Source organism: Seriola aureovittata, chromosome 5 (assembly GCF_021018895.1).
Source record: "Seriola aureovittata isolate HTS-2021-v1 ecotype China chromosome 5, ASM2101889v1, whole genome shotgun sequence".
Classification (NCBI taxonomy): domain Eukaryota; kingdom Metazoa; phylum Chordata; class Actinopteri; order Carangiformes; family Carangidae; genus Seriola; species Seriola aureovittata.
The window spans coordinates 4,487,429-4,503,284 of record NC_079368.1 but is presented as its reverse complement, the minus strand read 5'-3'; the positions used below and the strand labels follow the sequence as shown (position 1 = coordinate 4,503,284).

Here is a 15,856-nt window from a genome sequence, read left to right as displayed (position 1 = left end):
TCCCATCTACACATGTCTGACACCAGTGTTGAAAATATTTGCCATGCTTGTGTATAGCATTTCTTAGTGTAGGTGCAACCATTCAGTCTTTACATCTATGTGTCTAAACTGTTTATTGATACATTGAATTCATTTGTACATTGTTGTGGCTTCAGCAATAATCAGCATTAAAATAATCTGATTGAAATCAAAACTCCTCTCAAAAAACTCCTCTGCTGTGATTGAGATAAAAAAATGGTAAATGTTGCCACTGTTACTGTTTTTAATATGATTGGTATTATTGATAATTTCACTCATAATAGACAACAGTAAACACACTTTAGATATTATGTAAAATTGTTACATTTGTCTCCTCAGTATCAATGATATTGATTTTTAGATATTTGTCAGAAAACTATCGTCCAGTTTGACGAAACAGTTTAATAAAAACTTTTGCCGTGGTTAGTTCCATATCACAATATTTACTGAAATAACAAATATTATTCTGTTTCTCTTATTATAACATTTAAAACGCAACTGTGTTGTCTATATTTCAACTTATAGGAGATGGATGTTATAATATACAGTTTGTGTAATGGTTACTGAATCAGATCCCGATTTGATAAGAAAAATAAGATTTAACCTTGAATGGAAAATGTAAAAAAATGTGGGCGTCCTCTTGTTTCTTTTTGGTTATGGCTGGTTTTAGAATAAGTAAAAAGAAACATATTGTATATCCAGACTGAAAAACAACTTTTGAAAACATCCGAATGACTTGTTGTAATTGTTATATGAGCTACTAACAGCAGTGCGTTTGTCTTTCGACAGTTTGTGGTGATGTCCATGGACAATTCTTTGACCTTATGAAGTTGTTTGAAGTGGGGGGATCACCCAGTAACACGCGGTATCTCTTCCTCGGTGACTACGTAGATCGAGGATACTTCAGTATTGAGGTAAGTTGTTTCCTCCTCATATTTTATGGCATTTTTTCATATTAGATTTAAAAAACAGTTGGTTTGTATTGTGACAATGCCAGTTTACATTTGCATTCTGTTGTCAGTGACGATACATTAATACGTTGCACAGTAACAAATTATGTGTTTAGGTTTAGTTCAAAGATTAGTGTTTCCTTCTTCATGTCTAATAGTGTGTGGCACTGAATTGTGTCACAATGGTAACATATTAAACGATCAGTATTGTACATTGATTTGCGATATGATGTGTTTCAGTGTATTGTTACAACCCCTCAGTATTAGTGTGTGATGGGTTAATAATCCATCTTTATTTTTACCTTCACCTCATGTTTAAACTGTACTTGTGTGACTCCTGACACTGTGCTGCGTGTATCCTAGTGTTCTGCATGTGAATCTAGAACGTTGGTTGAAACTTAAATAGAAAGGAGATGATGTAATGAAGACCAACTGGATGGTGGTGTGTCCCAAATGATTTCTCAGGATGGTTAACATGGTGACCAATGGTCAGAATAGCTACTAAAACTTAAGTGCTGCTACTTTGAGGACCTTAACCAAATACATCCTGCTGGCTGAAATTGTATTTCAGCACAAATCCAAAGGGCAAAGTTCATACATGCTGAGTGGAACAGTTAAAAATAAGACAGAGGCACACCCCTGGCATGAAGGGGATGGCCATACTAAGCTTGGATTCATGGCAGTTACAATGGTAACCGCTTTCATGGATAAAACGCTATCAAAACATCCTTAGAAGACACTGCTGCTGTACAATCATCTCTGCTGTCATCCTGCACTGGTATATTCCTTACAGTCATACTCTTGCAGTGGTTTGGGTAGGTTAGATCAAAACATTGTTTTTGGTTGTGTATCGCTGTGAGTATGAAACATTAGCTGTAAACAGGATAGATCATTAGAATCAGTTAGTCAAAAGAGAAAAATATAGTAATAAGATGTGTGTAAGTTATCAACATGTTGACAAAAGAATTGCCGGAAATTGGGCTAAATGACATGAAAGAGTCTTGGTCTTGATTTAGATGAGTAAAAATGAGTGAGTACTTTGTGGGAGCAGCGTGAACCTCAAGACTCTCAGTCACATATTCTGACCCACAGTGAGGTTCAGTATCATTTGCTGTTTCATTTGTTGGTTATGACTCAACATCGATATTCTTCAACACACATCACACTCAAAATTGTCCTATATGTATTTCAAAAAATGTGATCTGATTTTAGCACACAGAGTGGAGCAAGAGGCCTGGTAGTGTACACTGCAGTGCAGTGCAGAAGTACAGAATGGTATTTTAAGGGGGATAAAGCCTGTATAAAGCCTTTAGTGTCTCCAGAGGGAGTTCTGTGAAGTCTCAGTGAAGTGCCTCAAGTGATGTCACTTGAGTCAATATCGGTTGGGGCTGAGGACTGAAGTTTGAAAATGAAAATAATCTGAGGGTGTGGAGTTAGAAATAAGTAATCTTACCAGACCTCTGCAGCCTGCTCCCCATCTCTGCTTGAGGCCAGCAACTCCAGGCTACATTAGTCACTACTAGCATACCTCACCCGATTACCTGACAACACTATTGGTGGTTGGGTTGCAATGTGGGAAATGTAGGCACCAGCTTTTGACAAGAAAAAAGAATGTGTGGAATAAAAAAGGTGTTATCTCTGATTTCGATCTTCTCTGTCTGTCCATTATGAATCTGACAATGTTACAGGTTATAGCGCAATGCTAAAACGATACAGCTCTCGTTTCAAGTGAGACGATAAATGGATATGTTTTTTTTTTGTTTTTTTTATAGTTGCAATGGTGCAAAAGGTAGCTACTTGCAACAGTTTTTTTTTGCCTTAGGCAGTCCTGATTCATCTGCTGTCCTTTAGTTAATTATCTATTAGTAACATCCTGAAGACAACACTTCAGGATTCATGTTCAGTATTTGTAAAGGAGAAACTGAGAATAAAGGGTGTTTCATGACGATGGTGTGGAGTCGGTTGTATGTGGGGGAGTATGGTAACATTTTGACCACCCTGTGGGGGCTTTTGATGGACACTGGGTTGTACAATGAGGTGGGTGAAATGTCACAGATGAAAGGAGGAGACTGAAACAGCATAGGGAACGAAGACTGATATCCGATTTAGAGTTTGTGTTCACTGAAGAACTCAGGCATCAGCGCTGTGCTTATTTTCCCATGTGTTCCTATAGAAAAGTGGTACTTTAAACACTGCCAACCTGAAAGAGGTGAATTATCTCTTCTCCACTTGAAAATCTATGAAATTAAAAGTCATGGAACCTTTAGGGATGGGCCATTTAGCCTGTGAAAAGGGCTATCTGGTTATTTTTTTGGCTGACTTTTTTCTGCTTAACATGTCTTATTAGCACTGTTGATGAAGTTCTTTTGATTGGTTGAAAGCTGAAACAATTACTCTATTAGTCTATTAAACCATTTGTCGATCATTGAACTAATCACAAACGTTCTCCAGCTTTTAAAATGTGATGATTTGCTACTTTTCTTTGTAATGGATAATAATGATAGAAAGGTCTTTAGGTTCTGGACAGATGGTGGAATTTGAAGACGTCACCTTGAATTCTGGGAGCAGCTTTGTCTGTTTTGCTAATGTAAAGTCGGCACAAAATTAAAGAACCAAAAAGCCCTAGCTCTCACTAGCAGGGCTGAAAATTCTCTTCCCACAGAGCTCATTCCAGTAAAACATAACACAGATATAGGGAAATGGAAATCAGGATGTGGTTACCTTGGTAACATAAAGAGTCAGTGTAGCCTCTGGAGGTGGCGTATCCCCCTTGCAGTCCAGCAATTTGTCAAAGACTAAATTCAGTGCATGTGAGCAATCAGTTTCGTTCTCTGAGCTTCTTTATTTACTTAGAAACTCTCTTTGATCTGTGTGCGTGTGTGTGTGTGTGTGTGTGTGTGTGCGCGCATGTTTGTGTGTGTGTGTGTACTAACCCTCCTATACCGCCTGCCAAGCCCCCATACACACCAGGCACAGACTGAAGTGTGTGTGCATCTGTCTACATATGTGTGTGTTTGTGTGTGTGCCTGGGCTTGAGGTGAAGTTAGCCAGTGTTCACGTCTGTCACACAAAGCTTTGTGCCGTTTCCTTTGTCTGCCTCCCCCACTTGAGGCTCAAACACACAGAGGCTTGCTAAAAGAGAGCAGAGGGCTCTCATTAAAACCCATGTCAGCTTCCAGCCACTCCACTCCACTCCACGCCATGTCCCTTTCTCCGCCTCCGCACATGAGAGAGCAAGTCACACCGACAGCCCCTTTCTACACATTTACCTACACTTCACACTTCAATGTTCCTCCCAACAATTGAAGTGAACAAGACTTGGTCGTCCTGCCTCCCCCACTCTTTTTTTTTTTTTTTTTTTTAACGTTGTTAGTTATGTGAATACAGACTTGCTGGCTGCGGTTACCTTGGCATCTTGTTCCAGGGACTTAATAGATGGCCATGGTTGGTGCATGTTAAGAGTGGGCTGAGAGTGGCAAGTGGCAGCTATTGCGCAGTGCCTTGTGTGAGCTGTGAAAAGAAAGCAAGTTAATTTGGATTGTAAATGCTGGTCTGCTTTTCACAGTGTGTCTTTTTTTTTTAATATATATATTAAAGCCTCTAATATGGCCAGAGGAAAACATCCCAGTGCTTCTCTGCTGAGATGAGTTTGTGAAGGAGAAACTAATCAGTCTGTGGAGCTCCACAGTTATCTAACCTGTGCACAGAGCCCCTGATGGCTCAGTCTGAGTGGATTTTCTATATTACATTTCATTGCATTTTAGTTAAACCTCCTGTAGATTTTTACTGCAGTACGAAGCAAAACCTGCAGTGAGGTTAACTTGTTTTGATCAAGGTCACTGTCTGACTGAAACACACACAAATGAAGCAGAGACGAGTGTGTGGGAGTATTTTTTGTGTCATTTGAAGCCTGTTACTGTCAGTCTTCTGCTATAATCTGAACAGTGCAGCCCTAAAACACATTGCACTGGGTTTTTAGTGGGTAAATCTACTGGAGTCTGGTAACACCTTCAAGTAAATCTACTGCTCGTTGGTAATTCTGTTTTCACACTGGAATGTGGTTCCAAAATTTACTTTGGCCACATTCTGCCTAAATTATTATGAGTGATGGTAGAAAAACTCGAGGTGTGTGATAAATCTGAAACAATACGTTGATTTATAGATTAGTCTGACAGAAAACTAATCCTGAGAGCTCAACAATTAATTGAAATATTATCGCAATATAATTATGTGCAATATCCAAATCGCAAGAGCTGCAAATTTTTTTGATAAAGGTAAAATGTGTCACCACATACCATAAATGAAGCATCTTGGTGCCCTGGGCTAAAAATCATATTCTCCAGATGTAAAGGTGGTGCTTGTTTTGTACAAGCCACAACATTTTTTTTCAGTGAAAATGAAATGCAAAAATGACCATTCTAACTGTAATTGTGACTCATAGTGCAAAATCTGCCAAAATAATCACAATATGATTTTTTTTTTTTCATTCAATTCTACTAATCAGGAACTATTTTGATAATCAATCAACTGTTTGAGGAATTTTTCAAGAAGAAACTTGATTGCAGCTTCTCCAAAGTGAGAATTTGTTGCTTCTCTCTGTTTTTATAACTGAATATCTTTGAGTTTTTGACAGAACAAGACATTGAAACAGGTCACCTCGGGAATTGGTTGATTAATCAATAGTGAAAATTATCTGGTGTGTGATAATAATATAAGCAAGGAGCTAACTGAGACAGGTATGCTCACATCCTCTGTAGTGAGATGTGGTATTAATGAGCAGAGAGCAGTCCACAGCTGATTGAATACTGATTATTTATACAAGCCCTCTTCAAGCTTAGATTTTCCAGGTCTGTGTGTAATCGTAAGTTCACATCTCCGACTCTCTCTTCTCCCCCACCTCTTCCCACATTGTCCCTGTCACTGTCTGTCCTCGCAGTGTGTTCTCTACCTCTGGTCGCTCAAGATCAACCACCCCAACACACTCTTCCTCCTGCGTGGGAACCACGAGTGCCGACACCTGACAGAGTACTTCACCTTCAAACAGGAATGTAAGTGCAGCGCCTCTCTCAGCCATATGAAGACGATGCTCCCTGCACCACTTCAGAATGGCCTGTATCAATCAGGTTTCAGACAAATCAGATTGAGTTCCATGCCAGAGATGTAGTTTGTAGCTTTTGGCAGCTTTTGCAAGAAGAGCAGTAACTATGAGATGACTGACTCCCCTTAATAACATGACAAACTTTCCCACAAGTAGGTTATGTTTGTCAGAGAGTGTGTGTTAGATCAGGAAGTCCCGTCAGAAAATGTGGCAGCACATCAGCATCACTCCACAGAGGAGATGAAGCCTTTTCCTTTTCATGTTGCAGACGTCGAGCTGCTGGAGCATGGAGAGCAGCCAGGCATGCTGTTGATGCTTCTCAGACAGCTACACACACACACACACACTGATTTCAATCTGTGAAAGTTGAGTGTGTGGATCTGTCTGTGTGTGTGTATTTGCGCGCGTGTGTGTGTGTGAAGCAGGTGCAAACTCGAAACAAAGACACTTTGGCAGACAGCAAAGACAAACTTGCCAGCTGCAAATAGATGTCACTCACTACATCCCCACAACACTCCCACCCAAGTGCCACCTCATCTACACACACACACACACACACACACACACAAGCACACGCACACGCACACACACTGACTGTATTATTACACACTGTACCACTTTTCAGTGGTTTAGGTGGTTGTTGTTGGGGCAGGGTGTAATGCTTACAGACTGAAATATATGTATATATATTACAATGATAGCAGTCAGTAGCATGTATAAAAACAAGTAAACAAAATGTGCAGATAAAGTAGTATGGTTCAAATGCATCCCGGTTGATACACAAAGCTCGTTGTTGTGAGTTTAGGATTCCCCATCTCTCTTGCACCTATTTCATTACACTGCTGCAAAATCACATTCAGTGGGAGGAGAGAAGAGTTGAACAAGTTCATTTACTGAATGTAATGAATGATAATCAGTGCAAATCATTCTGCTTCTTGATATTGTGCCGTTTCAGATGGTGTCACCTCAACCCAAGAATTTTAGTTTGAGCCAGTTGTTGCTCTACAGAGATGCATGAATGATATAAGAGTCAACACGAACAAGTGTTCATTCTTATTTGTTCAAAGACTCCATGATCGAGGCTCTGGATGCATCAATAATTTTCAATGGCGATATCTGCTAATTATTTTCTCACTTAATCAAGTATTTGTTTGCCCATATAGAAAACTTTTAAAATGCACATAACAACTTTGTGTGCGTGTGCGTGTGCGTGTGTGTGTGTGTGTGTGTGTGTGATTGTTCAAAAACTAAGTCTATCAGCTTAGTTTAGTAGGTAGCTCCCCAACAGTGAAAACACTTGATCCACTAGAAAGAAGACGTCTCACTCTGACAAGTGCTGACACTGGCCTGCAGAGAGCACACAAAGCAACAACAGCCAAGTTTAATTCAGGCCTGTCATCAAGTTACTGACAGAATTAACATTAAATAGTAACAGATGATACGACGTATCACCAGAGACGTTTGTCATTTTAACCACCGAAATAGACGCTCAGTACCGGCTAAAATGAGAAGCTGCAGCTGAATGTTTTCTACAATGCTTTGCTAATGATCATTAGCGTCGTACCTCAGTGAACCTGTGCATCTTTCCAACCTCAGTGTTTGAACTCAGTCACCCACCGCTGCGCCCAGTGAATATTTCACGTTTATATGCTACTTTTGACTGGTTTATGCAGCAGGATGCTGCTCTGTAGAGGCTGGATATCTTACAGAAGAGGAGCAGCAACATGATCACTACTACTACCACACCCTACAGCTGCTTCAGCACATTTGATTTGGAATTAAATAATGGATTCTACATTAGAGTACCAAGTCTCAGCGTTAATTTGTGCAAGTTTAAGTTGGCGTTGAAAGAACTCTGTGGAGGACATGGTCCTCTTAACACATTGCATTTAACTTACAAAGGTTCAGAAGTAATTGGACACTTAAGAGTTGAGTTGCCATTGAGATTTAGATTTATAAAAATGATGAAAAGAGGAAGCTCATCCGTCAAACATGGCAGTGGTTCTGTTACGGCTTGGGCATGTATGACAGGAACCGGCTCATTGGCATTTATTGATGATTTGACTGCCGATGGAAGCGACAGGATGAATACAGAGGTCTACAGGAGCAGTCTGTGCTCAGAATCAGCCAGTCAGAACATTTCATCATACAGCAGGACAACAATCCTAAACATAGGGCCATAGCAACCAAAGAGCTAAAGGCAGAGAGACCCCAATAAGCAAGAGCCAAATGAGGCTGCTGTGAAGGCGTGGGAGAGCACCACCAGGGAAGATACAAAACATCTGCTGATGAAAGAATTTTCAACAAAATAATAGATTATGATGATTTTGTCAGACCTCATGTGTATCTGTCCAATTACTGTTGAATCCCCAAACTTTGGTCACTATGTGTTAAAGGGGCTATATTTCACACACAGTTCTTTCTGTATTAATGTGAACCAGCTCAAATTAAAGCTGAGACGCTTTAATGTTGTATCCATTATTTTATTTCAAATAGAACATGCTGAAGCAACCTGAAGAACAAAAAATGTGTAATAAATACTTACAGTCTGGGCTGTATGAGTGTTTGGTCTGTATGAGTTTTCATTATTCACATCATTCTGTACAGACATGTAGCTACAGATACTTTATTGTTTTGGTGGTGATGTCTGGATTAAGAAAGTTAATAAAGTAGTTAAATCACTAAATTCGCTGACTTCAAGTAGCTTGAAAAAGCTTGACTCTACAGACTTTTCTACATGACCTGAATGCAGCACTCACTTAGTAATGTCTTGACCCCCCCACATTGACCCAACCTGTCTGTGTCCTGGCTGCTCCTGCCATATAAGGAGTCGACTTCCTCCTGGCTTAATCTGAACTGCAGTGTTGTGCAAGTGACACTGGAGACAAGGCCTGGAAACAATCATCAGTCCTTCTGTTGACAGAGGAGCCGAGCTGCTGATTCTCAGCACCTCTCACAAACCTTTGTTGATTTCACCTGACTAAGCACATGCAACAGACTTTTTGGCAATTGTGGCTCTATTTTGTAAAAGAATAACAGATTATACTTATGAGCTACAAAAATGAACCATGTTTTGTGTTGTCGCCATGTGTTTGCTGCAGGTAAAATTAAATACTCGGAACGGGTGTATGATTCCTGTATGGAGGCCTTTGACTGCCTGCCCCTCGCTGCCCTGCTCAATCAACAGTTCCTGTGTGTGCATGGCGGACTCTCACCAGAAATCAACTGCCTAGACGACATAAGAAAAGTAAGTGATCGACCACTGACACATGAATTTTATACTAAAATCCAATGTATTAAGTTATATTGGTTTAAAATTGCCTCTGCAGTCCATTTACCTTTTTTATCACAGTGGTTTCCCTCATGTAAGAAGCCAGTCTAAACCATACAGTGTGTGTCTGTGTTTTGTGTTCAACAGTTAGACAGGTTTAAAGAGCCTCCGGCATTTGGGCCAATGTGTGACCTGATTTGGGCCGACCCTGGTGAGGACTACGGCAGTGAAAAGACATCTGAACACTTCAACCATAACTCCGTCAGAGGCTGCTCTTACTTTTTCAGGTATTGGATAAAATGGCTGCAGCTTCACTGATGCTAAACTGTCGGAACAGACCAAATTCACAACTTTATTATTAATATGAAGAATTGATTTTTATCAAATCATAGACAGTTTTTTTTTTTTTTTTTTTTTTTTTTGACCATACTCAGACAAACACAAAAATACTGGCAGAAGATAGTAAGTTATTAAATAGGCTTCATCACAAAGGCCGGTGGCGGTAGCTTCACTGTTTGTAGGTTAAACGGATTATTGAGGCAGTTTGAAAAAAGGCCCTCTCAAAACAGGTAAACATAAAAACAGCTTGTTGAAAATAGGTTAACGCATAAAATTTGGCTTTTACAAATTAGGTTAACAGAGGCAAGCTGCTGGTTCAGAAATGGTCAAGAGCTGACAAATAACTAAATAGCACTTTATAATAGGTTATTTGAAATTCTTTGAGGTTGAGCAATGCAAACAGCTGGTGCAGAACAGGAAAGAGCAGTGAGACAGTAAAAACAGAACGGGGTGGCAACATGTTAATATCAGGAGGAATATTTTCATTAATACACTGAACATTGTGAGTCTGCTTGACTTCAGCTGAACTTGATCAGTTTTCCTGGAGCTGGTTACATCAGCTGTTTAAACATAGCTATATTAGTTACAAAGTGGAGATTTATGAATTACTAAATAAGAATTCGGTTGCTGTACTTGCTGTTATGTAGAGATTAGTTGTTAATTAATCTTTTGCCACTCTAGCGAAGATGAATCCTACTGGATTTTCCTCACGTGCCACCACGAGGTTGACATTGGTGGTTTGGAGTGAAATATTTCATGGAACGTTGGATAGATTGTCATGATTTGTGACTCAGGCGTCCATGTTGGATGAATTGTAATAATTTTGATGATCTCTTAACCTTTCATCATTGCATCAAAATTTCACTTCTTCAGTACTTTGGTTAATCAGCTGTACTTTGTGTTTAGTTTTAAATAATAAATGATAGCATGATAAAACGCTAGACTAAAATAGTGAACATGGTAATCATTAAACCTGCTGAACACCACCATGTTTGTATCATCCTTGTAAGCATGTTAGCATGTTAGCATTTACCTCAAAGCATGGCAGTGCCTAAGTCCATCCTAACAGAGCTGCTAGTGTGGTGTAGACTCTTGTTACACAACTTCCAAGTGTAATGCTAAAGTATTAGCTAGCTGTTTAGAACAGAGAGTAAAAGAGGTAATGGGTTACGATTAATATGCTTCTTAATAATAATGTAATAATAATTAAATAACTAAAAACATCAGACGTCTCAAATGGCAGAATGTTTTGTTGTTAGTCTGAACCCCCAGATAATGTCAGTTAACTTTAAATAATCAGACCTTTCCAACTTTAAACTGCAAACCACTAATTCTGAAATACTGATTTCTCTATGTATGTATGTATGTATGAATAAATCAAAGTTATACCTACACTTAAAAAGTATTGGCCATTAGGTTTAATACATCATGTGGCTTCCTCCAAGTTGTTACAGCTTGTGATGCCACAGAGACTTCCTGTTTATAGTTGGTTACATTTGATTAGACCAATGCGACAGATGTTTCCTCTGAGCTGATTTGATATCAGTGAGGTGAGGTGAGCCCAGAGGATACTAAAAGACAATACCCACTTCACCCACAGCCTTTTCACCCTGCTGCAAGTTTTACAGAAGTATCTGCTGCTCTATCACCAGACTTTAGAGCAGTTTCTTTCCTCAGGCTCTGAGTCGACTGAATTCATCATTCAGTTTTATTTTTGTGACAAGATTATTTATCATGTCATTAATGAAACATTTGTTTTTAGTGAGTAGCGTGAAGGGACTACATCTGTAATTTTGTTAAATAATCTTGTGTTGCGTAATGATAATTAAATTGTATCTTGAATCTTTAATTTACACATAATGACAGTCTTTAAGTTTTAATGATGCATCCTGATTTAGAGAATCACTAATTTGGACTAGTTAGTAGTTAGAACCCAGGAAGGACTTTACACAGAAACTAATGGATTTATAAAGAGCTGGTACAAACAAATCCTGCCCTGCTCTGAAATCCACTGAAGTGATAAATGTCAGAAACCATTCATCTTTGCCTGGTATTGATTAAATGAAATGTTGATCGCCCACTCATTTTTCCAAAGCATCACCCGTGAATTAGTTGGGGGCGGTGAAAGAAAGAAAGAAAGGCAGTTGAAGTAGACTCAGGTACCCCCACCCAGCTGAGCGCCTCTGCTCTCCTGCTTTCTTCCCTCTGCTCTGGCCTCAGCTTCTGGAGAGACCAGCAGAGCTCATAAATACTAGAGTCCTGGCTCTGGCATCTTTAAACCCCAAGCACAGCAGGCCAGAGGGCATGGCATGCCGAAAATAAATATGAAACTATTTCCACAGACAAACAACAGTCAGTGAATTGGTCATTAAGTGACCTCATGCTGTTCCTTTAATGGTTTAAGTTCATAATCAGCTCTGACCTGCACTCAGTGTTTTAACAGCTCTCTCTCCTCTGCGTTTCTTTCTCTTTGCAGTTACTCAGCAGTCTGTGACTTCTTGGTAAATAATAACTTGCTCTCAGTAATAAGAGCCCATGAAGCACAGGATGCAGGGTAAGTCGGGTTTCTTTCATTTATTTCTAGCATATTATAGAACACATTTGATGAGTGTTTTTATTTGTGGCTGTACAGGTATCGGATGTACAGAAAAAGCCAGACCACGGGCTTCCCTTCATTAATCACAATCTTTTCAGCTCCAAATTACCTAGATGTCTACAACAACAAAGGTTTCTGTTTTTTTCTCACTCTTGTCGTTGTATTTTTCTCATTTTTACCAGTCTTCAGTCCCTGAATCTCTCCTCCCATCTCTTTCCCTCTGTCAATCCTAGCTGCTGTATTAAAATATGAGAACAATGTGATGAACATCCGTCAGTTCAACTGCTCCCCCCACCCTTACTGGTTGCCCAACTTTATGGATGTCTTCACATGGTCTTTGCCTTTTGTTGGAGAGAAAGGTATGTTTGTTGGGTAATTGGGGAAACTGTGAATAGGAAGCCAGAAATAAAACTGTTTACTAAGCTGTCATTGACTTTGTGGGATATCCAGATGCAGGCTGACCCAGAAACACAGAGATTTTCTTCTTCATTAAGTCGTGAAATAGGAGTGAATTTTAGAATGGTCAATGCTCAATTATGCTTTTCATTAGGGCAAACAAATCATAGTAAGTAAGTAAGTATTATGGAAATCACAATATGGCCAAGTGCAATATCCAAATTGCACAACATATATGGTGTGTTGTGTCACAACACACCATACATGAAGTGTTGTGGTGCTACAGAGACGCACCGGTTGACAAACTCATACTCTCCAGATGTAAAGGAACACGTTTGTTTGGTACAAGCCCCAGCAAAATCAAATCATCATCATTTTTAGATTTTTTTTATGTTTTTTTTTTTTTTTTTTTGCATATTGTTCAGTCCTACTTTTCATCAAGGTATTCAATCTGCAGTTATAACTCGTAACTAGTAGACTAATGCAGATGAACACATGGCAAAATACTTATATAGTTATATGATCACTGAAGAGCTGAGGATTGTGTTATACCTCTGCGCCAGCGACAGGCGTGTCTGGCCATCTGTCCGTCCCATTCCCAGGAGCGCCTTGAGGGAATTGCTTCAAATCTGGCACAAACGTTGACTTACACTCAAGGATGAACGGATTAGATTTTGGTGGTCAAAGTTCAAGGCCACCGTGGCCTCACAAAAAACATCTTTGGTCATAACTCAAGAATTCATATGCTAATTATGGCAAATTTCACACAAACGGCAACATCATATTTGCAGCAGTGTCTACTGTCATGACTACAACTTTATGTTCTGTCATAATCAGATTTATTGGCCAAAAATATGAACATATACAAGGAATATGACTCATACAGAATAAAAACAACAAAGCTTAATAAAAGCAAGTTTAATTGATTTTATTTATAGAGCACTACATCACAAATCAAAAAATATACTTAATACCTTTTTATTGAATACCTTCAATACATATATGAGTCTGGAGAGACATGGATGTAAACTGCAACTTGATCAGTTGGCAGTTACAAGGTGGTAATTCTAGTTAACTAATGTGTTGGCCCATTTGCTAAATTTGAAAGGTATGCCAATGTGCTCTTTGGAAACACCCACAACTGAAAGTGAAGGTGTTGTATTCTAAATAGCAGTCTTTGATAACCCAAAAAACTAGAAATTCACATTATTAAGAAAAACATTTGTATGTATCATTCGTACTGTATCATTTTGACCCTTTTATACTGGAGAAATTTCCAGCTAAAAGTTCACTGTTTTTTGTTTTTTTTGTATGTTTTTTTAAGTATTTGGTTCTTATAGCTGCCTGTTAAACTTGCGGAAATTATTAAGTTAATATTTGGTGAAGACAGTAAAACGTGATCACAAACATGTTCATTTAGCTGGTGGAAGTGTTTCTGCTCCTGTTATGAAAATCTCTAACGGAGGTCATGCAATGTCATATAAACCCTGCCTCAAACATGGGTTTGGCACCAGTCTGAATTCTTAAAGTGTCTTCTCTCTCTCCACAGTGACGGAGATGCTGGTGAATGTACTGAACATCTGCTCTGACGATGAGCTCATGTCAGAGGTAGATGACCTATACGAAGGTAAGGAGAGAAGAAGAACCATGCACTCAGAGGTTCACCCTCTTGATTTTGGTATATGTACAGGCTGTTGTTAATCCTATTGTTTTGTACTGCTGGGCACTAAGCACTGTGCCTGCTGTTTGATTGAAATTCGTAATTTTAATGTGGCATTCTGATTTGATTTTACAAAAGTTAGCGTGAATACCTTTGTTGTTATTAATGCGTAGGTTCAGGTCTGGAGTCTCGGTGTACAGTGTACATACTAAGCATACTGTTTCTTTGATATTGCCATCCTGGAGGTGTGGAATTATTCACACTATTGAAATTTAAAGATGTCAATCAGCACAGAATATATGTTATTGGTTAGTTGGTCTGCACATCTGCTTGGGTTGTAGATTTTCTCCAGAATCCTCTCTGCTTTTGTTCGCTCTGCTTTTTCAGTTTACTTCTTAAATTAGGTGAACTGTAAATGAGTCCTGACACAGACTTAATTGACATAGAACGCCGGGAGGTGATTTATACGCAGCACTTCATCATAATTCAGTCTATGTCCCACATGTCTGATGTTGATGAGGGAGTTCTGAATAGCCGCCGTGCTTTGAAACACACCATTAAACCCTCAGCCCATCTCTCCAATGTATCATCCTTCATCCTTTTCCTTCCCTCAAGTCTTTTCTATAACGTATTGTTCATTTTGAGTAAGTACTGAGAAAACCAGCAGCAGAGGATGGAAACAGTAGTATTGCGTACTCTCGCCAGTGAACTTGGTGTTAACCCCACATTCTGGACTATTTCCAGGTGGCACCTCAGCGATGCGTAAGGAGGTGATCCGAAACAAGATTCGTGCTGTGGGGAAAATGGCCCGAGTCTTCTCAGTCCTCAGGTCTGACCCTGTCATCAGTACTCTCCTTTTGATGTTCCTCTTCCTTTCTTACAATAAGACTCTTCTTCTTCTACTGGACATGTATATAAGGATCACAATGAGCTCAGTGGCCTGGGGGTCAAAATTAGCAAATTGAATCGCAGGTCACCACAGGGCCAGGAAGAGGCTGGAGTGTTAGTGAAATGAATGGAGTCAGTTGAGTGCACAATGAAGTTGTGTTTGAAAACACAATGTTGCCCTGCTAGGATTAATGAGCTGGCATGGGATGAGTCACGACGCACCTAGACTGTATAATGACATTAGGCATTATTCCAGATTAATGCTGCTGCTGTGAGCTTGTCACACTGCCGCAAGTGGACAAGATGTAGAGCAGCCTGTCGTTCACACCAAAGCATATGGGTCAATGGCTTAAAAGGGTGTTATAGACACAGAAGCATTTTTAAAAAAAAATTAAAAATCCAGATGTAATTTGGTCAGACACAAGTTTTCATAAATTCTTAACTAGTTTGACTTTCTTCTAAAATGAACTCATTGCTTTGCAGGATGATTACAATGTGAAATGTAGATGTTTAGATGCATTTTAAAAGTCTCATTTCAGTTTTTAACCCTTGTTTCTTTTGACTCAGTCGGAGAGAATAAATAAATAATATGGAAATTCAAATGTGTTAATATTAAAGTCCTTTGACAGAAATCTGACCA

The 15,856-nt window shown here is 39.3% G+C and overlaps 1 protein-coding gene across 3 annotated transcripts in view; it reads left to right on the top strand.

Annotated features, from left to right (window-relative positions):
* The window catches only part of ppp3cca (protein phosphatase 3, catalytic subunit, gamma isozyme, a), a 30,344-nt gene that overhangs the window by 6,638 nt on the left and 7,850 nt on the right, over positions 1–15,856 (top strand). For all 3 annotated transcript variants that reach the window (XM_056376041.1, XM_056376040.1, XM_056376039.1), the window contains exons 3-11: positions 808–932; positions 5,905–6,016; positions 9,168–9,313; positions 9,485–9,624; positions 12,153–12,230; positions 12,309–12,403; positions 12,506–12,631; positions 14,218–14,295; positions 15,073–15,157. In XM_056376041.1, coding sequence (XP_056232016.1) covers positions 808–932; positions 5,905–6,016; positions 9,168–9,313; positions 9,485–9,624; positions 12,153–12,230; positions 12,309–12,403; positions 12,506–12,631; positions 14,218–14,295; positions 15,073–15,157 — 985 coding nt within the window. The remainder of the gene's footprint in view (positions 1–807; positions 933–5,904; positions 6,017–9,167; positions 9,314–9,484; positions 9,625–12,152; positions 12,231–12,308; positions 12,404–12,505; positions 12,632–14,217; positions 14,296–15,072; positions 15,158–15,856) is intronic.